Source organism: Nyctibius grandis, chromosome 9 (genome assembly GCF_013368605.1).
Source record: "Nyctibius grandis isolate bNycGra1 chromosome 9, bNycGra1.pri, whole genome shotgun sequence".
NCBI lineage: Eukaryota > Metazoa > Chordata > Aves > Nyctibiiformes > Nyctibiidae > Nyctibius > Nyctibius grandis.
In genome coordinates this window covers 20,277,387-20,303,206 of record NC_090666.1, presented here as the reverse complement: position 1 = coordinate 20,303,206, position 25,820 = coordinate 20,277,387, and the positions used below count along the sequence as shown (strand labels likewise).

At 37.0% G+C, this 25,820-nt stretch overlaps 1 protein-coding gene across 5 annotated transcripts in view; it reads right to left on the bottom strand.

Moving 5' to 3' along the window:
* RBMS1 (RNA binding motif single stranded interacting protein 1) overlaps positions 1-25,820 on the bottom strand; it is a 148,141-nt gene that overhangs the window by 7,113 nt on the left and 115,208 nt on the right. For 4 of the 5 annotated variants that reach the window (XM_068407501.1, XM_068407504.1, XM_068407503.1 and 1 more), the window contains 6 exons: positions 17,450-17,607; positions 14,838-14,917; positions 6,014-6,129; positions 5,081-5,130; positions 4,895-4,988; positions 1,571-1,621 (listed from right to left, as the gene is read on the bottom strand). In XM_068407501.1, coding sequence (XP_068263602.1) covers positions 1,571-1,621; positions 4,895-4,988; positions 5,081-5,130; positions 6,014-6,129; positions 14,838-14,917; positions 17,450-17,607 — 549 coding nt within the window. The remainder of the gene's footprint in view (positions 1-1,570; positions 1,622-4,894; positions 4,989-5,080; positions 5,131-6,013; positions 6,130-14,837; positions 14,918-17,449; positions 17,608-25,820) is intronic. The other variant, XM_068407502.1, reaches the window with a different exon arrangement.

The following is a 25,820-nucleotide window of genomic DNA, read 5'->3' as shown; positions in this document are numbered from 1 at the left end:
TGACCTTTCTATCACTCCTGTACCATTTTGTTAACTTCATAAAAAAGTACATGTCAGATTTTTAAACACTTGAGATGATTGCTAAATGTGGAGGTCACATTCATAAGGTTTTCAGAGTTATCTGAAATGGAGGGTTATCAACAAATTTCATTTTACCAATCATTTTCTGCAAAAACACATTTCCAAATACTTCGTACGACCTATGCTTGCAGAAGTGTTGATTAAAATTGATGGAGGCTCAAAACTAACAGAAATAATTGCAGTGTACTGAAAGCCAGTATTTTGAATCTATAACTAATCCTTAAAAAGAAAAGAAAACATCCCTACAGAGTACAGTTGGAAAAACAACCACGTGATCAGTGTAGATGAAATGAGTCACAGGCACATCAAACACTAAAAGAATTTCCTGTCTGTAGACTGCAGGCTTCTCTGCAAAGCAAATGAGCAAGACAGCACCAGTCTTTGCACAGGCAAAAACTGAACTTAAGTCAGGAATCTAGGTCTTTTCTTTCAGCTGTGAAATCTCATCTTGTATACCTGTGAAACTAATACACCTTATAGCATTGTAACATGTTAACTTGTGTCTTTCACAGCATAATTTGCAAGATGTATTTTTATGAAAATCTGTGTTGATAGAGAGAAAAGTTAGAGCCAGTTGTGTCTGTGTGTGTTTAACATCAAAAATCACAAATACAACAACAATTAAGTGTGTGAGAGGGTGTTCTGGTTCAGTATCACCTTCTCTAAATGCACAAGAAGAAAATGTTCTGCCAAGAAGATTCATATTCTATAATCTGCATGGAGAGGTTAATTAAAGCCAAGACAATATCCTGTCTATATCTGGAAACAGACTTGTTTGTTAACTACAGGAGCGCGTGTGTTAAAGCGCCTGTTATTATTTGTAATGCTCATGTCAAGAAACCTACTAAGTCTCAGATATAATGGTACTTAATTGGCAAATGGCATAGATAAGAAGCAAAATATCATGAGAGAGTATAGATTAGAATACCTGACAGTCTGGTACAGATGCCACAGCCAAAAGTGTAGGGAGACTAGCATTACTGTGAGTGGTGAAGCCAGAACAAGCTATGCAGGCTTTCTCAAGTGAGTGCCCATAATGTCATTTATATCGCCACATCCATCTGTCTTTCACAAATTATCTGGTCTGAACTGTTCTAGACCCATTCTAAAACCTTGGATCTTCAATTCCAGCTCCTGATAGGTAAATATTATGTAAAACTTTGGTATTTGCAAAGTGCTTTCCATTTAAATAAATTAAAAGGAAAAAGAAAAAAGTCTCCTCAGGATGCTGACTTGGTAACTCTTAATTGTCCTCATCACCTTGATACCCTGAAGGCAACTTTCTTTTTTTTTTTTCCTAATAAAATATGCCCCCAATTCAGGTTACTATCTTTGTTTCTCTTTTCACTTTGATCCATTATTTAATCATGAGGTAATTGTCAAAACCCTGGAAGTAATTGGGCGGGAATTGACCTATCTCCTGTTATTTAAAGTATGTAAAGTGTTTATACAATCAGTAACACAACAATGGAGAAGCATAAAGACTTACTGGGTGCTGCATTATATATGGTTGAGGCTGCATCCAAGAAGGACTCTGAACCTGGAACAAAATCAGTGTTTTATTTTTTGTTTTAGTCATTCTTTTCTTGAATACTCCAACTGAGACATAGTAATAATTTAAAAAAATCATGTTAACAAGCCCTCTCCCTTATTTATTCACTTTTTAATGCAAGTATTAACTCTGTGGAGCAACATTGATTTCTATGAAAAGTGTATTTATTGTACCTGCAAATCAGAAACAAAATTTGGAGACAATATACCACACACACCTTTCAGAACAGGACACTATGGTTTTAGTGCAGGTCTCAGAAACTTTATCAAGTACACTGAAAGGGTTCAAATAGATGCATGAGAGATTTCTGCTGTGTTGAAAACAGAGGCACCTTCTGCCTTTGAAATTCCTTTGGGAAAAAGTGATTGTGATCTCAGAAGGTATAGCATCCTTTGCCCTCTAGTGTGATTGGAATAAAATAAATTATTGGATTTTCACAAGGGAAAAAGAAACCAGGAATTCTGCTGGAGTCTTGTTCCGGGAACAAGGAGAAGATTTAGGAGAATTGTTCTTCTCCAAGATATTGCGATGCGTTACTCCCAAAGCACAGGAAGGGGAGAAGATTCTGATGAGCATTTCTGCTCTTGCAACTAGCATGTTTTCTCTCCAAAAACACTGACTACCCAAATACTTAAATTGTGGCAGGATGCCTAACTTTGCATGACCAGGTAAATTAAAAAGATTAAAAGGTAAACTAATAGGTTATATGGTTATCTTACTTAAAAAGAGATGGTTGCAACAGCTCTTTTCAAAGTGTGTTGCAAGAAATATTAAAGGGAAAAAGGGAAATGTTTCCTTTCCGCCTCCTGTAGGTGTGCAAGATAAGGTGGGATTCTGACCTGCACTACACATGCTGAACTGACTCACCACTGCTGCTGGACATTTCAAGCCCCTTAAACACCTCTACCAGCATTCCCAGAGTCCTGTGAACAGGACAGGTAGACAGACAGTCTTGAAAAAAATCCAGGTGAGATATTTTCTGCAAGATGGAAATATTTCTTCCCTCCTTTTGGTACTGACTTTCAAATCAGAGTAGTATTTTCTTTCTTTTCAATCAGAAAAGAGCAAACAGGAGTTCAAAATGGAAAACACTTGAACCCTCCCTTTGCTCAGGCCAAAGCTTAATGGCAAAAATACTGGCATAGCCTGATGAAAGCTTTGGCTAAATCTACTCGTACTATGACAGTAACTGGCTTAGTAGTGTCATTTGTGTATACAGGAGTTGCAGAAACAAACACTAGCCAAAGCTTCATTAAATTTGTTTACCTTTAATAAGAATAAATCTAGGAACAGGTTATACAATGCCTCAAAGAAAAAATAAATAAATCATGCTCCTGTGATACATCCTGTTGTGTAGATGACAGAATGCTGCAGGGTTCAGTGAGGAGGGATCAGCGATGAAGATGTGACTAATGCTCATATTGTGAAACTCTTCTGGCCAAGAACCTCCTTCCTCCCCAATACAGAATACTTGAATTTTAATTTTCAGTTCCTATTACTGGGGCACTTTAAGTGTAATGATGTTAATAACTCCATCCACAACAATTTAAGCTCCATGCCATGTATACTGCAATACTGGTAACAACATTTCTGGTAACATACAGTTTTGTGGCCTGCCCATCTCAATAAGCTCATAAAAGTGACACAATATTCCTAAGAAGTATGTTTCCATGCCAACTTCCAACTTTTACTTGGATTCTGAATATCTGAGAGTCTTATATTGATAAATAATTTATATTTTAATAAAGAATAGCAGCTAATTCTACTGGAATATTTTTCTGGGTAAGAACTTGCTGTAATTTTTGAGGTATTGCTGTACAAAGCAGAATGTATATACTGAAAAATACAGTACTAGCACTGTCTGCTGAGAGCAAATATTTTGTTGCATAAGTCACTTCAGAAATTAATATAAAATTAATCCAGCTGCCCTTTACCCCAGAGTACACTGTTTTACCTCCTACATAACGCTTTGCTCGCACCAGAAGGCATTAGACTCCAAACTAATATTAGACAATTCTTCCTCATTCTTCTCACCTGGAATGGGAAGGTATGTGGAAATTTCTGCAAGGGAATACTGACCAAACGGCCCACTGTGCCTGTTAACCTTCTATATGCCTTCTGCATAGCCTTCTATATTCATTTTCACCCACAGTAAGCTAGAAAACTCAGCACGTCTCTCTCACTAAAAAGCAAACAGCCTCTTCTCCTTCCCCTGACATACAGAGGTAAGAATTTTCCAAATTTAATTAGTTTTGGTTATTTATGACCTGAATCACCAATGTCTACTTCATCTATGTGTTAAACAGTAAAATGCCAAAATAGCTGATCATTTAGCTTACACTGGGCTGATTGGCATGTCTCAAGGCAGTAATTATAGAGCATATATCTGAGACTGCCATACTAGTTGCATTAAATCCAAGTTGCTTGTAAACTGAAATGTACAATGCCCTAAAATCGAGTATTCCTAAGAGATTTACATCAAAGTACAAAACTGTTCCATATAATTTCTCAGCATGTTGAATTGTTTGTCAGTATCCCTTAGTGAGGTCTCAGGATGACACCTATCAAAATTCCTTTTCAGGAAGCTTTGGACTGGGCTCTAAGAACAAAGAATGTGCATGATTAATGTTTTAATTTATTGTTCAAAATAAAGTAACTTTTGGTTTAGAAACACAGTTCTAGACTATTAAATTCTTTACTCTGAATATGAAAACACTGAATTTGAATGCTAACGTCGTTTGAACTCTTTTTCAAATTTCATTCTCTAATGTCAAGCAAGTTTCTGTACCCTTCTTAGTACAACTATGTAACACATTATTGTTGGGCTTTTTTTTTTGCACTGAAACAACCTGGAGAAAAAAAGCATGGAGAAATATCTTTGAAATAGCATTTAACTAAATCAAGAAGGTTTAAAATAAAGAATAATTATTTTAAAGATATATTACTGACATTAAAAGAACGTGACCAAGAGAAAATGAAAAATCATACATGAAATGCAGAAGTAGCTACAAATAGCTTAGCCATCAGCACAAGTTAGAGACTTTGTTTTGCAAGACACCACATATCTCAATAAATTGCTGTGCTTCCTGAAACAAACGCACTTTTAGTTTTTAAGGCCTTCATTTTCATGCTGTAGAGCATGAAGAGGCCACTTCATTAAAATGAAGCATTATTGGAGAATTCATAAAACCAGATGTAGCAATTGATAAATAAACATAAGCTCCGATGAACCATTTCAGCTACTAAGTTCTAAATACAAACCTGATATGTGGAAACTGGAGAAGCAATATATGGCGTAATAGATGTCTGAGTGATCATTCTGTTTGCTGTAATACTGTAGGGTGACGGATAAAATCTAGAAAATGAAGAAATATTTATTAAATGTCAGTTCTGTGCATCTTTCATAATGCAACTTTTGTTTTCTTAGTGTACCATTATTTAACATACCCATTTTGTAAAGCAGCTGTGGTTGGATCATACGTGAGTGTCATTCCAGCCTTTAAAAAAAAAAAAAGTGGAAAGAGAGAGTTGACAAAATTCATTTTGATTGTAAATTATTTCTCTTAATCTTCCTTTAGTTGTATTATTTTTAACTGAAAATTTGTATTGAAATAGTTTATTAGTTTACTACTATAAGTTAGGGAAAGGTTAATCAACAGAAGTTAATTATATAGTGAAGAGAGTCAGCGATATTGGCTATGAATACAAGTTTCCAAGTTCCCAGCATGAGGAACAAAATGCAATCTATGAAATACCTGGCTAAGAGAACATGTGTGCGTTTGAGAGGCAGGGCATGAAGATGATTATGTTAGGGTGTTGCCTACAATATATTAACTATACGAATGAATGGGGAGTGCTGTTTTTCAGAAGACACATTTGAATTTTCTTGTCTTATATAAATGAGGTGTCTAGGCTTGCTAACAACTGTAAGCCTATGAAACTATTATCTTGAACATTAAAGATTAAAAAAGCTGTGACTAAAAAAATTAATGCTGCACTGCATTGGTATACTATTTTAATCTTATGACAGGGATGTGCATTTCAGTGCTGCATAAATCAAAGGATTATTTACTACGTGTAAATAAAGTTATGCTCCAGGTAGTTTTATAATATGAGAAATATCTCAGGCGTATTCCTGACCAAGTTGAAGGAGATTTTATTGATCACTTTAATGAGGTAGGATTTAGTGTTTTGCATTTTGCCTTTTTACCTCTCAAGAAAGATACAGTTAAGTATTTTACAGAGTTGCAAACTGTCAGGTAAGAGTTGCTTGCACATTTTTAATATGCCAAAGAGCCAAGCCAAGAAGTCTCAATGCCTATCATTTTCATAAGTATTCATTATTGTACACCCACACTAAAGCTTGAAGGGAGGACTTACAAGTCTCACCTCGCCTTCTCTGTGCCACGCTCTTCCATTCTGTATATATTTATTCTGATTCTGTCTTTTTTTCTGTCCTCCATCAGCAAACTTGCACAATAAAGGTTCTGCAGGAACTGAGAAGAAAGAAGGAATATTAGTTGAAGTAGCGTTCATACACAGGTGGTCAGCACTCCAAATGAGGTATGCTTTTTAAGTTATATTCCCCATTTGACAGTTAAATAACACGGACTCAGACTACAGCATCAACGACTGTTCTGCATAGCACGAAGATAGCTGCCACACAAACAGAGCATCTGGAATGCCTTATATCTTTGATTTTAAACTACTGCTCTAAAACCTGCTGGAAAGAAACATGGTCTGTATATCCTGAGTATGTGTCTGTTGGTCGGGGGATGAATGAGAACTGCCATCTGAATTCTCAGCTTTGCCTCTTAGGAGGTACATCTAAGGAGGGTGGAGAATAAATCTGGCCAAAGGCCTTTAATACATTTCCCCCACCCCTTGGAGGTTTCAGTAACGTCCCAAAACTTAAACTACTCTGCTCATCCAGAACAGCCAGAACAGCTGGCACAGCACCTCCACTTACTCTAACCAGCAGGGTGGAGTGGGTACCTTTATCTCCTGCCACCTTGCACTGTAAAAATGCCACAACTGTCCATTCCCTTTTTATCTCTGCTCTATAAAGAGCATACAACACAACCAGAAATTCTTCAAGATTTTTCTTTTAGCTTGTTTTTTGCATACTGTCATGAAACAGTATTGCTATACTTTTTTTTTTTAATAACATAATCCTCACCATGACTTCAATTTTTAGTCTCAAAGTTCAAGCAATGAAAAAGAAAAGTTTGCATGGTATTCTTTCCTTGTTACTAGCTTAAACTGCAATAGTTTCCAAGTACCTATGGCTGAAGCCCAGATCTGCTACATCAGACCACACCCTCCCTAATCACAGGGTGGAAGCACTGTTATGACTTGGACGTGAACACTTCTCTGCCAATAATTCCTGAAGCATGAGCTATCTAAGCTTTACCATGACACTCCTCCAGTCATTCTCTGTTTGGAAACACCTTCATGAGACACGGCTGAATCTGAAAACATGGAAGTTTCCAAATGCAGAGTAAACACATGCAGTAGGAGGGCCACCCGCAAAAAAACAACCCCCAAAAAAATTTTAGCATATCTGTATCATGCAACAAAATCTATTAGTATAACCATGGCCAGTGCTGATGTGCTCTTCCCTCTGTCTGCATTCACAAAAGATGATTGGTTGAAAACCTCAGAGGCTTATAACCTGGCAAAGAGCTTGACTTTTAAAACTTTGGCACAAAACCAGCACTAATGGCCGAGTCAGCCCTGGCTTTGGATAGCATACCTAAAACACTAGCTCTGGTTCTACTGGCAAAATAGCCACTTCCTGCATGATACATCTTTTGACAGCCTTCTCGATAAAAGATGGATAGACTGGGAGACAGAACTGGTATGTGGTTCCCTGTCTCATCTCCAACACTGACCACACATCCATCAAAGACTCATACCTCTCCTACCCGGGTGCTGTTATTCAGCCAGGTCAAATAACTTTAATATCAGAGAGTCAGACTTTAGTACTGAACATGACAACTGAATTAACTTAAAATGCATTATCTTACAGCAAATGGTAATTAAAATCCTATAATCATAAAATAAACCAGGGAAAGGTTAGACTAATGACACTGGAAAAAGTATTGGAGACATCTGGACAGCACAGTAAATGCACAAGGAAATAACAGAAACCCTGAGGTAGGAGACAGAAACTGGAGATCACTGTCTTCAAAAATCTTGCATTTCTGAGGAGATTTTTGGCATTCCCAGAATTGAGTTTTGCTTTGGGGTCTTCTATTGTGAGATGCAACTTCTGGGGCAAAAAGGTACTATATCAATATGCTGATGGATAATTTGATGTTACTTTATAAAAACTAGATCCCGATAACCTTGGTCATTTCACACAGCATTTTAATCCACATACAGTTCTGTTGAAATAGGAGTTAATCTCAGAAGATGTCAGTCAATATGGGTACAATTGTCAGGGTCTGGTCTGAAAATATTTTAAGTCTGATTTTACACAGTGAGGGGAAAAAAAAAAATCCACCAGAAAGGGAGAGCTGAGATCCAAATGCCAAACTTAACTGCCTTAAATGAAAAAAACCCTTTTCCCTGAGTTGAGTATCTCTGGTTAGTTATAAATTATTTCAAACCATCTAGTATTGTGGGAAGCATGTGTGACTTCCAAAATACACACTATAAATTTTTGGATGAAGTTAAAAGAAACTGGCATGAGAACAGCTTATAAAGACATCAGAAAATACCTAAAGGTTTCTAGCCCTGTGATTCTGTATTATAGCACTCACAGGTAGTAAATACTTTATTTAAAGCTACATTATGCTTTCATTAAAAATCCCCATAGTGAATTGTACAAAACTTTTCTGAAAACTTTATTTGTGCTTACATTTTCCATCACTGTCTCAAGATAAAGATAATTTTTTTCAAAAAGTCAGAGTAAACCTGTCCAACTGTTTGAACAAAAAGTTCGTAAAAAGCTATTTTAAGAATAAATATGATTTTCCTTGTCAGTAGATAACTGAAAACAGCTAAATTTTAAATGATGAAACATCTTCTGCGGTGCATTGGAAACACTTTCCTGACAAATTTAAAGAGGAAGAAAAAATGGAACAAGAATTATCCACATGTATTGGATTTTGCATATGTAATATCCAAAACCTGCAGCAATGGAAAAGAAAATTTTAAAAGGCATTACTTTGTGATTTGCCAGAAGTTGGTTCTCCGTCTTACTGAACACAGATCTGGTCATGAGAACCCTTGTTTTTCTGACCTTCCAGCTTCTCTTGCTCCTCACTGTGTCCATAAATGAAGCCAAATGCTGTGAAAGCTCCAACTCACATTAAAAAAAAATGGAGCAGACCGTCTGTTTAATACTGCCAGCTGCTGTGAGAAGGGTCTATAGCATTTGCCTTCCCTGATTCCAGTTCAAGATGTGAACACTGATAGTGGGGACTGCTGCAATTGAAAACCTAACTGCAATTTTTGGCTGCTCTTCCATACTTGTGACCTGAGTACTACTGCGTTCATTGCCTCAAGAACACAATGACTGATGGTCATCAGAGTGCGGGTCATGAGGACATAATCCCTCATGGGAGCCAAGTATGATCTATTGATCCCCCTCCCACCCAAGAATGAACATAGCCCTTACTCTCTTCAAAATTAAATCTGAAATTTATTTCTTCAGCTTGCCTTTCCTCACATTTTTCACAAATATGTAAGATATTCTCTCTCTTACACATACAAACATGTATATTTTTTATATATATATATTTTTTATATATATATATATATGTATATATAAATATATATATAAAAAACCAAAAAACTCCAACAAGCCCTACAGACCAGCCAAGCAATCTTTTTTTGTGGTCCAGGAAGGAAGGGAGAGTCATTTTTATTGTTTAATTGTTGGGAAGTGTGCAGGCCCAGTGATGAAGGGGATCATTACATTCAGTAACTTGTCTGTATGTGCAAGGCAGAGAGGCACAGTATAAATATTCAGAGTTGCGTTCACAGCTAAGAGATAGCTGATGTAAAAGGCTACAACTTATAGTGGGTTTATGCTTCTGCAGTTAAGACATCGTGTTTAAAATGCCCACTCTATGACGCTTAAAAAAAACCAGACACTCTCAATGGTTTGTAGATGCCTGTTGAGCTGCTGCCATGGAGGTGTTCTGTAACTGTGAGCTTTCCTGTGCTCTTCTCCTGCTCTGAATCACCCTCGTCTAGGGATAATGTTTTTACAGAAGAAAGATGTGAATGCAATATTAGTCCAGAGAGTAAATACTTTCTTGTCATACACATGTTGTGCACATGTGTACATTAGAATTCAGTCTCCATTTGTTCAGTGTCTACCCAAATATGTACCAGGTTATACTATAAATGCAAGAACAAAAGTTCTTACGTTGGACTTTGTGTTTACACCTTTGACTTTATGTGGCTAATTTTATCAACTTTTCAATGAGGCTTGCTTTCAGATATTAAAAAACACAAAATAATTTTAAAATACTATTCTTTCAATCAGTTTTCAATTAAATGGCATCTTCTAGTGACTTTCATTGCTTATATTCTAGTAACGTATGGGATTAATGAATTCCGACATTAAAACATTGCTTTAATGATAAAGCAAGCCTGTACAGCTAGAAACTTTTGCCAAAAGCTGAGAGAATTAAAAAAGTAGTTGCGCAACCCAAGATCTCAGTAGCTTTATATGTTTAAAGAGAAACAAAATGTATACTCTTTACCATCCTAATCTTCACATAAAGAAATGTAACCCTGCGCACTGTGTTTAATAATTTACACAGGGTTTAATTTGTCACAGGAGCATATTTTGAGTGCTTTTAAGTAGTATTTTTCTTTTCTATTCCAATGTTGCTTCTTAAAGCTAAACAGTAATTACAAACTATGAGAATTAGAGCAGTAAAAGCTTCTAATCTTTGATATAATGGGTAAAATCTTGGTTCCTCTGCCTTCAGCATGACAATCAGGAGTAACATCAGCACTGTGACCTCTTGATACCCTTTAGCAGTGGTTTTCAAAATGTGGTTTATGGATTATTTCTAAAGGATCTGTGAAAGATAACTAAGAAATGTGAGATTATGGTCAAACGGCTTAAATTCACTATATAGACATCTGCAATGCTGGATACCTTGTGAAGTTAAGCAAACAGAAAAAGCTCGAAAATGACTGTCACAAGATAACTATTTCCAGGCTCCATTTTCACTCCTCTCCTGCATTAGAAAGATGTCCAAGGTCAGAATCATTTCAAACAGTAGTGTCTACCACATCTGGTGGACCTCTTCCTAGCCTGCCGCCAAGAGCACAGGCAGGAGCAGGGCTCTCTCACCTGTCCTCAGTTTCCTCCCTAAAACAGAATCTGAGTGACCAATATTTTTACCATAAGTGGGAAGAGGAGGGTGGATCAAGGATAACCTCTGATTTTTGGGTCATCACCATAACTCACCATTCCTGAAGCAAAAATGGTATGGGCTGCTAAACAGAAATGCTCTCTACCTTACACCCACTAAAACAAAATCACGTAAGTTATTTTTCAGTGAAAGAAGTAATAACTAATCCATAAAGCCTATACAACAGACATAAAACATTCATAACTTTTTAACTTCTATATTTTTCATTTTAAATGTAAGAGATACAAATACACTCAGACTTACGCATACCTTACGTATTCTACAGCACAACTGCTTTATGTAATTATTTATATAATTATTCTCATGTATCATCATGCAGCTATGTGCTGCTGTGATAGGGAGGAGATGCTTTTCATGATTTTGTCCAGCAGATCATTTCTGCAATTGTTATGGGTCCAACACAAGACAAAAAGATAGTGAACATTAAGTATCATCTTTAGGGGAGGGAGGCTAAGTATGCTGCTCTGTCCTCACTACCCATCTTCTGTGTCCTGGCTCCTTATACTAGTCTAGTCTGTTTCCTCCAATTCACGTCATGAGCTTCACATTTCACAGGAGAATAGAAAAGCTTTAAATATCACATTATTCATTGAAAACAATAATTCTTTAAAGAGAAAAGAACTAAATGCAAAAGTTATTTCAAGATTATAGCAATCACGTAATAAACACACAGTTGAGAAGAGAATGAAACACAAAAATCAAAGTCTTGACAGAAATGGACAGAAAGTCATAGCCCATAAAACAGGACAAACTATTACAATAACTTACATAACAAAAGTACAAACCCCAACTAGAACAAATGGTGAAACTAATACACCACTCCTAGGAGTTTTAGGATTATACCCACTTGCGGTGCATTTGAAATTGCTCTCTGAGCTAACCTTCCTTCTTCCTGATTGAGGACAAACAAGGACACACTAAATATTGAATACATTTCAGTAAGCTAACATGAAGCAGGATAATAAAGCCTGAATTGTTTGTTACACCTGGGTTCAGCTTGCTCAGGATCATCAATGCCCAGTCACTCACTCAATTCTACAGTTGATGCTTTTGTGACCACCCTGTGCTACCCTGGGCCCTCTCAGATTCATAGAGGTTTTTCTGTTCTGTCTTCTCGCGTTCCAGAGCAGGTTTCATCTATGCTTCCTGTAACTCTGTTTAACCCATTCTTCCATTTAAACCCAAAGTTAGTTAAAATAACAAAGCTGCATTATGAAAGCATGTTTTTGTTGAACAGATGTTCTTCCTCCCACACCTATTTCATTACAGGCCCATCTCTCCTACCCTCCTCATCCTGATAACAGTGTTTTTATAGCCAGCTCCCTTTGCTGATTTTAGCCAAGTTTCTAGGACACAATGTTTTAATTTAAACATAGTTCCAGTTCTACAATTTTATTATGCATGTATTTGAACGTGCTCCTCTATAACCCTGAAAGATGCTAATCTGTTTCAAAACATTTTCCCAGCCTTTGTTTGTCCAAGAGTTTTCCCACTACATCTACTTTTCTCTGTGCAGGTAACTCCAAGACCACAGTTGCCCCATGACTCTTCCCCACTGTTTGGCAGACTGCAGCATATTATTATGCATAAGCTGCATCCTCTAATAAGACTGCATTATTGGACACGTGCTTGCTATGTGGTGAGGAACTCCAGGAAGAATTTGAACTCCATAAAACCTTTCCAAGGAGCTATACATCAGCACCAGCATGGGAAAGTAGAGTTGAGGCTGTAAACTATACAACAAAATTGAGTCTTCAATAAACAAGGCTCTCATGACTCCCTTATGCGCCTACTTATCTGTCGCATTTTTCAGCATCATGGAGGGTGTGACTCGTCTCATTTAACTGACTTTCAGACATTTAGAGTTATCTATTTCTGAGTGACTCATCTAGACACTCTTTGTAACCGCAAGGACAGCTGACAGCAAAGATATATCCGTCTCTGGAGGTGTGTGCTTAACAGAAAGCCTAGATGACCACTTTGCCAAGTAAGCATTTGAAGTTAAAGTCCGTGAGGTGGATTACATCTTGAGATCCCTCTTTAGTTTCCACTTTCTGACAACCACCAGTTCTGTGCAAATTTCTTGTCCCTAATGAATCACACTTTTCTGGTAAATGTTTTCCTCCACATTGCAGAAATCATTCTTACAATTCCATGCAGCAACTTTTTATTTCTACCTGGTTGAACCTGATCATATAAGGGTGAAACTCCAGCTTCAGCAACGGCCCACCAGAGACAGAGCATGATTAGCAATGACATGCTTGATGGCTTCTTCATTGAGAACAGGATAATGCAAGAGAAAATAAAAATGAGCAATCTAAAAAGGACTAATAGGAGGTTCTGTTACAGTTTTTTTTACTGGCTCTAATTGAATAGAAACACCTATATGTTAATTTGAACTCTTGGTTTCTCCATACTTTTTACTCTTAATTATGTCCAAGCCATAGCAGCACTATAAAACTAATCACGGAGGGTGGATCAGAGTACAATCAGCGTTCAGAGAAAATCGTTCCATGATCTCTTTGCCCCTAAAGCGATTTTCCATCTCATAAAACAGAGATTGCTAAATATATGATATAGAAAAGTAAATTTTACAGCCCCTATGTATAACAAAGTTTTAACTAAGTAATCTCGTCAATCAATCCCAGTACAAAGGGTCTGCAAAAGCCAAGCCAGGGAAGTCAAAACGCTGTGTTAGATTAGTGTTGGTGAAGGGAGTGGTTTCCTGTGTTCTGAAGCAGCTTTCCATCCCTACCGCAGCACGGACTGCCTCAAACTGGAGTAATCTTTCAGGGATGAGGCATGCACATAGTGTTATTAAACAAGCCACACTCTTGTCTGCCTGCTGAGGGCTGCTTTCCTCCTCCTCAGTGCCAGGGTCTGGCTGCAAAGAACATTTCACCAATGGAATAAAGGTGGCTTCAGCAACCACATCAACAATGTAACTTGTAAAATTCCCACTTAGGATTCTCAATAAAACGGTTACCAAAAGCTACCTGGAATGTCAGGCATGTATTCTTTCCTCCTTCATTGTCCTCTTTTCTTTCTACTTTGCTGCTCTGAATTTCCTTTCCTCATTTTTAAGTGTTTATGGACTATACATTTTGTGTCTTAGAAACAGTGCTGACAAAGCAGGCAAACTGATGAGGAACTTGGCATGACAACAAAATTGCACTATGTAGCTTCTCTGCATTTTGCCTTGCACAACATTTCTAGAAGTAGCATTCTTCATTGACCTCCTTCCATCTTCCTGAAGGACCCCAAATCCTGCTTTAACATGAGAGTCACAGCTCCTCAATGAATGAAAGTGCCTGGCACTAAGGCACTGCTACAGAATCTATTTTTTTTCTAATCAAATCTTTTTTTGAAAATTACTTTGAAAAAATCACCAACAGATGGCAAAAGTAGTCCATTTTTTGCCTGTCTTAAAAAAAATTGTCCACGGACAATCAGCCAAATTCTGTTCTGATACACATACAACACATACTTGTCTCCTGACTTCAACTGGGATTATGTGGGATGTAAACTTGCGCATAGCTGGCTCAAGGCATCTTAGCTGCTAGTCTATCTGCTAGGAGAGAACACTACTAGATTCCTAGAAGAGGTTTACAGTAGAAAAGTGATATACTGTGTTCCAAGTGAGCAAGTATTACAGTCATCCAACAAGACACAGTTTGATTTTAATAAGCCTGCCTCTGAACAAGAAGCCAGATACAACAATCAGTGTAACAATCAAGGCTTCCACTGTGTCAGCAGTAACCCATTCATACATCTTGTTAAAAATATATGCAACATACCAGAAACTCCTGCTGGTGTCTTTATGAATTTTCCATTAAAATGAGCAATCACTGCTTCACATTTTTCTGTTGACTCCATTCTAAGAAAATAAAGAATAATTTACATAAATTAAACACTCACCCAGATTCCCATGTTTGTGATTTTTTTTAAGCACATTTGCTTTTTCTCGCTTCACTTTTGTGGCTTGCTTTCCCATGTGTGAGAAAGAGAGAGGATGTTTTCTAAGGACACACAACTTCAGAAAGGTAAAACCAAACTCTGTTAACATTTTATGCACTCTGAGGCCAAAGTCAGTTCCAAACTGCAAATACCATACCCTTATTTACTTAGAAATCAGGCAGAACATAACTTGGACAGCTATAGTACAAAGTACCTATGTTGTCTTGAAGGAAGCAGAAAGGCTGATCCATAATCACTCATAACTGAATCCATAGTATTCATGATACATATAACAAATGTTCATGCCACTTTTGACAGAGGATTCTGAAGTGTCTGTGCAGTTTAAGAGCAATAAACTTAAATATAAACATGCCTGACCGCATGACCCAAACTGCCTTTGCAGCTTTTACCTTATACGTATCATCCCAACTAAATGATGTACCTGCCTCCTATTTAATCATTTCAAAGTTACCTTCAAAACAGGAACCAGTAACAGAATAGCTGTGACGGCTACTGAGAATTTATCCAGCACGCTGAACAGGTTTGTGCACTTATGTTGTCAAAACTAGACTTAATAGACTGGGAGGACTGCTGGTGAGCTGGTGCTAGTCTGGGAGTGGCTCCACACGTTGCAGCTACATCCTTATATTGCAACATAGATGTGTCAGTCCAAACTGCCAGCTTGGACTAAGTTGCAACGGATGACCGGGACATGCAAGTATAACAAAATTTCTTTTAAAAGAAGAATATATTTTGCAGCTGTCTGCAAGATGATATTTGGATATTGTTGAACAGAGATTTTCTTTTTATTTGTTTGTTAAATTCTGTAATTCAGATCCACAAATTAGGCCAATGACCTCAGCAGCAAAGAAGCAGTACTAAAAATTACTAAGTCTTGGCACCTTTTAAATTCTGATAGCCTTTCTGCACAGGCTGATGAAATACAGTCTTGGACAACAAGCAAAATCATCAAAATGCCAGACTGAACAAGAAGTTTTCTTCATAATTTCAAAAATGCCTTCTAGAGAATTTTCAGAAGTTCTGGATTGTTGGATCTGTATCAAAGAAATCTAATTTTTTTTTTGTCTCACATGAAACAAACAATATAATTCAGTTTTAGACTCAAGTCTGGACTTGATAAAATATATTACTCCTTATTAACCTAATAAAATGCTCCCAAAGGCAAGAAGTTAAAATCTTTATTTAATGTCTACATATTTCTTGGAGAATTTTAACTTTAACTGGTATTTATTCAAAAATGTTCCAATATCTACCTTGCAGAAGGGGAGAAATTCTGATTAGATATGACAGCAACAGCTTATTCTATAAATTATGTATAATATATGTATGTGAATAAAACAATGTATATAAAAATAACTTCACATTTATGTACATCTATAAAACATACAATATATAACACAGAACCTATTGAGAAAATACTTTAAAACTAATCTCTTTTAATGTCTTCAATACAAGCGAGGTTTTGGATACACACAAGTCTTTTGGACTTTTGCATACAACTCTAAACATCTTCCGGCTATATTAGAATAACAGCATTCCTAAAATACCACTGACTCAAGGTAGAGTTAGTAAGCAAGTTTGCTCAAAGCATGCCCCTATTTTTGATGATAGAAATCTCCTATCTAAAGCCCCCAAATTTTGATGGCCAGACTAGGTTTAAAGCGCGACTGAATGAGAGACACAAAAATATTAGAAAGGCACAGAAAAGTCTTCAATGAAGAGAACCCAGAACAAACAACTGAACTAACTAGAGAAAAAGTAGACTCACATGGACAGAATATTTGGGAGGTATACACTACTTTATGGAAAATATTTGTTCTTGTTGATTTGGTAGAGATATTTGACCGAGCTGTCAAATATTTTAAGGTGAGATTTACTGTAAGTGAATAAAAATATTTTCTTTCCCAGATGACGACGTGTTAATGAAAGAAAATTCAAATGGCCGATGTTCCAAGGGGAACGATGAGTTGATTTTCTCAGAGGAACTAATGAAGAAAAAAGAAAAAAGGGTGGGGGGGAGGAGGGGTTCTTCTTTATGGTCTCTTGTCTTGAATTCAAACCTCAAAAGCCAGAAAACATCACAGAAGTTTCTGTGAAGCACTGCATAACTCTTGCTTACTGGTTCAGCAATAGAGGGGAAAGGAATAAGCACAGAGAAGAGGAGGAAGCAGTGGAGAGTGAACTCTTATTCTAGATAGTTGTCCAATAAGAGCAATAGATTCAGAGTTAGCCATCTAAGCAAGATGAGACACAGCCATATTTGCTTTACCAAAGGAAGAATTAACAAAACCCTGCTGGTATCTCCATTTAGATCTCCCTTTTCTTTAAAAGCTTGGTCGTTCTTAAGAATTTCTGCCTTTTCTTCCTATTCCTGCCTGTTTAATTAAAAAAAGGAAAATAGTTGCCAGCATGGCTAATGCCACTGAAGTACCTTGCAAAGCCAACACCACGGCTTGTCCCACTTGAGTCCCGCAGTATCCTTGTAGAGATAACCTGCCCAAACGGTTTAAGCATGTTCTCAAGCTCCTGTTCATCCATTGAAAGTGGCAAATTGGAAATGTATAAGTTAGTTGGATCTTGTTCCTGTTGCTGAAAGAGAATTAAAAACAATTGTTATTGTTGTTGCCACTGGAAAGATATTTTGAATATAAAATATAACAACAATTACATATAACTACTGGTACAGATTTTTACTCTCAGGCCCCTTTCTAAAGGCTGCTCTTCCCTAGTATTAGTGACCTCCATCTTCTGTCACTGTATACAGCATTCCTGAGAAAAGCTCCCCTCCTCCTATTACTGCTGACAATGACATTTTAAAGTGCAGATAAAGGTGAATAATTGACCAATTTATAGTTCATATTACAACTTCATGTTTTGGATTTTTCTGAAAGAAAAAAAAAAAGCAAAAACAAGATAAGGGAAAGAAGTTAGCAGACAAGGAAATACAAGACTGGTAGAAAGAGCTAAAAAAAGCCAGATGTAAATTAGAAATAGACAAGATTGGAATGACAATTTGAAAACAACACAGGGAAAGAAAAGGAGACAATGCATTTAAGAGTATGTACATTGCCAAAATATTACAAGAATAGGCTGATGATACACACAGAAGTGAGTGGGACACTGTCTTCTTCTCCCACACATGAATGTGTTTGAGTTTTCATCAAACTTTTACATTATGCATTCAGACAATACAAAAGTCTTCAAAAACTTTCTCTAGAAACAGACAAAATTACAGAGGAGGGCAGCCAGTAGATGAGTGATTAAGGAGGAGATAAATGTAGTCATGTCTTTGCCATTCCCCTGACCTTAGGCTATCTGCTTTGTGTGATCTATGTATGTACCATGAAATTCCATCTCAATCCAAGAAACATTTTTGTTGAAACTGAAAATTTCCAGTGTTTGTCTACAGATTCTCCAGCTGTGGTTAGGGAGCATCTCTCATACTGCTAATTGCTGGCCGTGGTTCATGATGAAATACATTCTTAATCTACACAGATCTATATGACTTGGCCCCTTACAGTTGTGCAAAAACCTTGATGCTGTTATTGTGGCTCCCTGTGTAGATCTAAGTCTCTGCAGGATATTCTATATTCAGTAGAACTTTTTTGGTATTAGGAATGATATGTTCTGAAACAAATACAATTTTGTTGGCATAGTCCTCAGCATATTTTCATTCTGTACAAGAGGGCTAACTGACTTACAGGGAAGTTTGAATCAAACCAGAAAACAAAAAACAAAACCACAACACTCTCCTACTGGAATTAAAGCATTTCTTAAAGTGATTATAGCTGTATGGGTGGTGATACCTTCTTATGCAGATTAGGCATCAACTTCTCCTTAAGCTGCCCTTATATTAACAATATCTCAGTCCCTTTGGTAGCATATTGCATAATTTAATAACTTGTTATCCTGGATATCACCTCTCACTTGGGGCTGGTTTTCCCTAGGACAAAAAAAAAAAAGAGAAGGAGTTGGGGCTGGGGGGGAGGTCACACCTTTTAGGCACAGAAACGAATTCTCATGTTCCAAAAACTAATGAAACTTCAAAATGGGGAAACAAATTCTACGCTTCTGGAACTTCACTGTTTTCATTTTTACCCCGAGTCTCATATTCAGTTAGAAAGGGCTAATGTTTTGAAGTTTTCTGTAAGGTTTTTTTAAGAAATTTCAGCATCAAAGGACCTACAAAAGGGAAACATGTTCCCATTACATCCTCCTGACCTGCACGCTACGCCACTGATATGACTGTAATTCCTAGGCACACTGAAATCCCACATACCTTAAAAACACAAACTTTTCCAAGTGCCCAAGTGTTGTTCTCGTCAGCCCCTTTACAGTCCATTCCAAATGGCATTTGACTGCCATGTATGTTTTCCCTTTTGTCATCTAGTGGGAATATCCCCACTCCCAAAATAATACTGAATCTCTACAGTACACATAGAAGTTTGTGATTTAATTTATCTTAGAATATCTGACTTCTCTTTCATATTAGAAAAATCAGCAGAAAGAGAAGACAAGAAAATGGATTCACTGAGAGGCCAGAGCTGACATTAATATTCATTGCTGGGCAGTGTTCAACCATGAGGGAAAACCTATGTTACAGTAGTGACATCTTTGACATGCAGTTCAAATTTCCTCAGGTAGGAATGTGAGATGATGACAGCTTTCATGTTTTTAGAATTCGTTTGTTACTTTGATTGTATTAGCCAATTTTGTTTTGTACCTTGAGAGATGTAGGCTTACTTCCTTCTTTAATGAGCACTATTAGCAAAAGCTTTATAGGAGGTTTTAGCCACAGGCACTACAAAATTGTATTTGTAGCTATAGCATAACTTCCTGAAACTTGGAATAGTATTTGGAAGGACAAATTTTGGATTTTTTACTTTTTCTTATAAGCTGTAAAATATATTTTATACAAATATCCCCAAACTTCCCTAAATAACCTAGAACAGTATACAAGCTGGAAAATCAGGCCCTTTGCATATTTTCATCTAATTTGCTAATGTTTTTATTCTATAATAACAGAAAGTCTGAATTATATTATAAAAATGTTCTCATTAAAAAGCCTAACAACATTTGGGAAGATAAAAAAAGGCCCCATTTTGTTCACACTAAAAAAAATGTAATTTACATGCAAAAAAAAGAAATGCTTACATTCAGAAACAGCTAATAGAGAAAGAAATTCAGTCAACTGCAGAATGTCAGAGCAATCTGTTTTATTCAGGTAACTGGGGAGATCACATTCCCCTCTGATCGGGCTCCTATTCCAGCCTAGGGGGTTACCACACTTTCCCATTATATAGGCAGCCAACTCAGGATGAGAGATCCTTAGCTTTCCATGCCAAAAGCAACACAAACATCTACTGCGATTCACTGTAACACATGAAGATCTTCCTCCATACATGCTGGGAAGCTCGATTCTTGCACCTATTCACCTAGCAGAGAAAATTTCATGCCATAAAATAATGCAACAATGTTGTTAGAAAAGGGAATGCTCAACTTCGAAAGATTATTAGCAACTTTACCACTAACCCACATTACAAATCCCTTAGGAACGGAGAAAAAAAAAGTGCATCTGAGGAAATCGTTTTAAGGAAATTGCTTTCTGTGAACAGAAAGCATTTCGTGATGGAAAAACCTGACTTGTGGCCCATAAAACAATTCATATTTTCTATTAGTAACTAGATTGGATTTTGGTCAGGCATGTGCTGAATGGGTAAACGGAAAGGACTTACTTCTGCTCTCCTGACCCTTTCTCTATGTCAGTCTATTACAGCCTGAATCCTCCCAGGGACTCAGTTACTTCTGCTTTTGATCCTTCAATGGGACGTACTGACCACAGTGGAAAAAGGGGAGTTTGAAGATACTCGTACACAAGTCCATAGTTAGTAGTGGCGAGGAAGGCAGACATGAGAGAGGAAGAACAAAAAAGCAGCCAACAGATGAGGCTGTCACACTGAAATCCTGGAACACGAGTTGAAATTTCATTCATCTGTAATTCTCCCAGAAGAAAATAGTTGAAATGCCAACAAGCACATTCCACAGCGCACCAAGGTTGTATTTGCAGTGCAGGTGCAAACCCACAGCCGCCCTGGGGAGCAGCAGCAGTTCAGCTATAAGGACAAATCATAGGATATCTCAAATTGGAAGGGACCCATAAGAATCATCGAGTCCAGCTAGGTCAGGATACATTAATTTAATCCACTTCTTCACTTTGCAGGAAAAAAAAAAAAAAGACTGCCATTGGTTCTCAAGAGGTCATTTACAATACTAAGATAATACTGTTGGGGTAGCAAGACTGAACTCTTTCTAGAGTGTATTTGGAATTTTATACAGTTTGGCAGTGGAAAAAGTATACCTATTAATGTTCAAAACACCTCCTCTCCTCCTGTTACTTACCTCACTGTGCAGCTTCTGTCATCTCCACAAGAGTACTAAACCTTAAAACAGCTATCTGGGTACATTTTGGGAGATCATAAGCAGCAAGTAATTTCCTTTCCCTTAGAACACGCTGGATTTCCAAGCTGACTTCCAAATGGCAACCACAACTAGGACTCCCCATCCATCTTTATTCTGTCTTACACAAAAGGCACCATACAAACAGATGTTTGCTTTTATACAACGTTTTGGCATGGAAAATGGTTACACAGTTAAAAATTCGGGAAGTTAGGAGAGACACAAACTTTTTAACTCTTCCCTCTGTGTCTCTGGCAAACAGCAGTTTAATACATTAAGTGTTGTGACTTCCTTCCTTACCAAAACCTGTCTCACCATATTTTAATTCATGTGGTTATTACAGTTGTTTCAGAAGAGAAAAATAATTCCTTTCATATCTAAGTTTCTAATTTTTATTCTGTAATTCAGCAAAAAAGTGCACCCTGGCAAAAATAACTGCAAACGTAACAACTCAGCTCAAAGCTTGCCTATACACTCCGATCATTCTAAGTGCTTTCAAAGGCAGGGTTTTTTCCTGTGCTTAAAATCCATGAAATCACATAAGTTGTTTTCACCTTAGAGATCTTAAATCTATTGAAACTATTTGTACCATTTTAGGGGAGTGATCAAAAAGAATCACTAAAGCTTCCTACTTTAGGGCAGCAAGCTAACATTGAAATATAAACCACTGAAGCATTGAGATTATTTTTTCTTTAAAATTCTACATGATTTAGGAAACCTGCTTAATTTGAGAGTCTTCATATCTCATGCAGGGTCTCCTCAGTTAACAGAATTTTCAGCAGGTCCTGAAAGACACTGAAAGTATTCAATATTTGCAGATTATGGGCAATGTCAGGAAACTTGTGGGCTACTTTATGTATCTATATTACCGAGGAAACTAGGAAGTATTAGTTTTAGCAATTCCTGTCAGCAAGTTTCTATCAGTCTTTTCTCATCAAACATCTTTAGCCACATCTCTAGAATATAGCAGAACATAGTAATACAAAGATGCAGGCAGTTCTCTTGCAGATTAATGCACTTCTTATTCCTAAAAAGCACTTACAGCACTAACTTAATAAGCTGACTACAAGATACAGTATTTCTCATAAAAGGGATAGGAATAATCAACTGCTAATGCTCATTTCTGTAGAAAAGTGGTGATCAGGAGTCCTACATAATGCAAAATGCTCTACCATCATCTGAAAGAAATTAACAAAAAAACTCCCTGTGCATGTGGAACCGTTCCTAAATTGCAAGCAAGAAACTTGGCAAAGTGATAAGACATCTGTTTTCTCTTGCTCTGTGTAAGGTCAGAGTGAACAGATAGCCATTCAGAAACATGTGACTAGGCACTGCTCACAGCATAGAAGATCCTCTGGCTGATAGGGAAGGGATTAAATGCTTGTCTGACTTCATATAGAAACTACTTTAAAATTTACAATTTACCTGTGTCTCACTGAAATATGTCTGGTTTAGCCACAGTTTTAATACTGTCTGACCACAGACTGTTAACAAGACAATTCAGTGGAGAAATCACTACGGTAATCTTTACTTGTTCTCCAGAATTGCATAAACGCTATATGCGATTAATAAGCTAAACATTTTAATTCATTTTCACAGGCACATCTATATTACAAAGAGGAATAAGAACTGTATGAAAAGGAATTTTTAACTACAATAAGCATTGTGCGCAAGTTTGCAATCAGGCTATCAATGCAATCATATGTTCCCTTTTTATCTCTTCACATTCTTGCTTTCCCTTTGCTAGAAGGGCACCAAGGTGCTCCCTGGAGGTTCTGCATGTTGCTCATGGATACCACTGTTTTCAACAGAAAGCTGAATAAGCCCACCGCAGTTCATAACAGGGCACTGGACCCTTGTCTGAACAAGCCACAGCACTGCTTAGCAACTGAGATAAGACTCTTGTGGGTTGAAGCTGTGTACTCAAGGGAAGTGGTTGTTAACCGTCTCCTTTAATGCAAATGCAATTCCTGAAATGACGGTCATTTAGGTCTCAGGTAAGCAAAATTTGGCTTACCTTCAATTTGTTGTATAATGACTTTTAAGAACTTTTAAGAATAAAAGGAGGAAAATTGACTGTATTTACTTAAAATAGTCTTTTACAGTAGGATTTAATACTATTGCCTACAGAAAGTACTACAAACCAGGTAAAAAGAAATCTTTTCTTACTAGACAGTTGCTAAAAACTGCTGCAGAAATTTGCTTGAGTTAGCTCCTGTTTGCCTGTCATCTGTTCTTTGGCATTCAGAAGTCCAGATGCAGAAGAGAAAAAACCCCTGCAATATGCCTACCTTCTCTAGTTAGATTAAGTGCACTAGCTACCATGGTAACCTAAACCTGTTTTCTTACTTTACTTTGTAGGAATGAAAACTGATTTAATTCTCCAGAAGGTTGCCACAGTGAAGACAAGTACAAAAAACAATACATTACTAAAAGTCATAAAAGTTAGCTGTTTCTCATTTTTGCTAACTCAAAACCACATTCCTCATCAGCAACATAAAGGAAGATTGCCTTTAATACATTATGTTTAATAGCTGTGGAAAAGCCTTGATTTCTGTTACAGAGATGAGGACAAGTGGCTAAGCAGCCTTTCCCTCCCAAAAAACCCTGTAACAACTGTGCAGTTCACACTTTATACAGTGTGACAGTTTATCTTTTCCAAATATGCTTGGAAAAAAAGTCACTTAAACTAAGTTCAGAATATAAAAAAACGCTCCTGCATTGTACTTAACTGGGAAGGAAGACAAAGCTACCAGCTCATGGGGAGTGCTTCACAGTTCTGCCTTTGTAACCATTAGTAAAAAATACAAAGATTACAAATTCATGTCATCTCTGGGTTCTGGAGGATCAACGTGCACTCAGACAATGGGCCAATATTTATCACAAACTAAAAACCACCCCCCCTTAATCAGAGAGTTTGGTCTGTTGCTTTGTGGGCCAATAGACCACTCCAGAAAACAGAAATTGTATCTTAAGAATGGTACAGAGTCAGTACATGATGGTACAACATACTTTGCATTGTTATCACAGGCATCCTTCTGACACAATTTGAATAAGACACAATTCTGAAGATGGCCTTAACTTTTTGCACAAGCCTAAAAATACCTGAAAATATTTAGTGATGTGTTAATGTGAGAGCTAATACAATATAAGCAAAAGCATACTTAATTGTGTCAGTGGAAGTGAAGATTTTAAGGAGGAGGAAATTATAACACTATGAATCTGAAGCCCTAAGTCCTAAAAATGTGTGACTGTGGGGAAGTCTGAATGAATAAACAATGAGTCTTCCCCCAAAAACGCACAATAGTACATGGAACAGCATTCCTTGGCTCTAATTAATGAGTTCCATTGACCACAGAAATCTTCCATGTCCATGGACTACTTTCATGGGTTCTATTTTAAGTGGCATACACTTACTAAAGGTAAGTTTGTGCTTCTGTATAAGACAACATTAGGAAAAAACAAACTGGAAAAGAATTAATATCACTTGTTTAAGTTATAAATGATCTTTATAATCTTATAGCAAAGTTGTACATACAGAAGAACTAAAAATCTCACTAATAGAGAGAGAGAACATAGGAGACATGAAGGAAGGCAAGATCTTCAACAACAAAGTCTGAAGGATCAGGCTCATTGAGTCTATAGCATTTGTGTTGGACTCGGATGGTTAAATCATTTTAAAGTGAGGACACTATACTAATTCTAAGGACAGGGCTGAAATACAGTTGTGAGAACACTGGAACGTATTTAATCCTTCTTGTGATGCTCAAAGCACATTACAAGCTCTTTGCAAAAAAAATGGTAGCTCCATATGTAGAACAGTTTTAGTAGATATAACCCTTTCACTATATTATCTCAGGAATCTGTTAACCCACCATGAGCTAGACAATATGGCTATACAAATGTCACTGCCATACCAGGAAGGACGTTGTTTAGCAGTTGATGAACCCTGAGCTGCCACAGCCAGGCTGGTATTCTGGTTGGCTTGTGTATCTCTACGTTGCTGTCAGTACAATACAGATATTCTCGAGCTGACTTTATCTGGGCTGCAAACACAATCATTCTCCTCCTGGCTTAAGTTTGCTGATCGAAAGATGAGAACAACTCTGTTTTTTATTAACCATTCTTATTCGGTAGTTTTTTTGCCTTTTATATTTACATATTAGTTTACATACAGAAGAATAAGAATTAAATTCAACTTCCCACTTAAAAGGGTCACTTTTCCAACCATCTAAAACACAGTTACTCCAGTAACAGTTGAACTTAGTTGAATACCATTTGATGAGACAGAATTTTGTCTGACAGTGGTTCAAATGCCTTATGTTAAGTTAGGTCAAAAACCTATG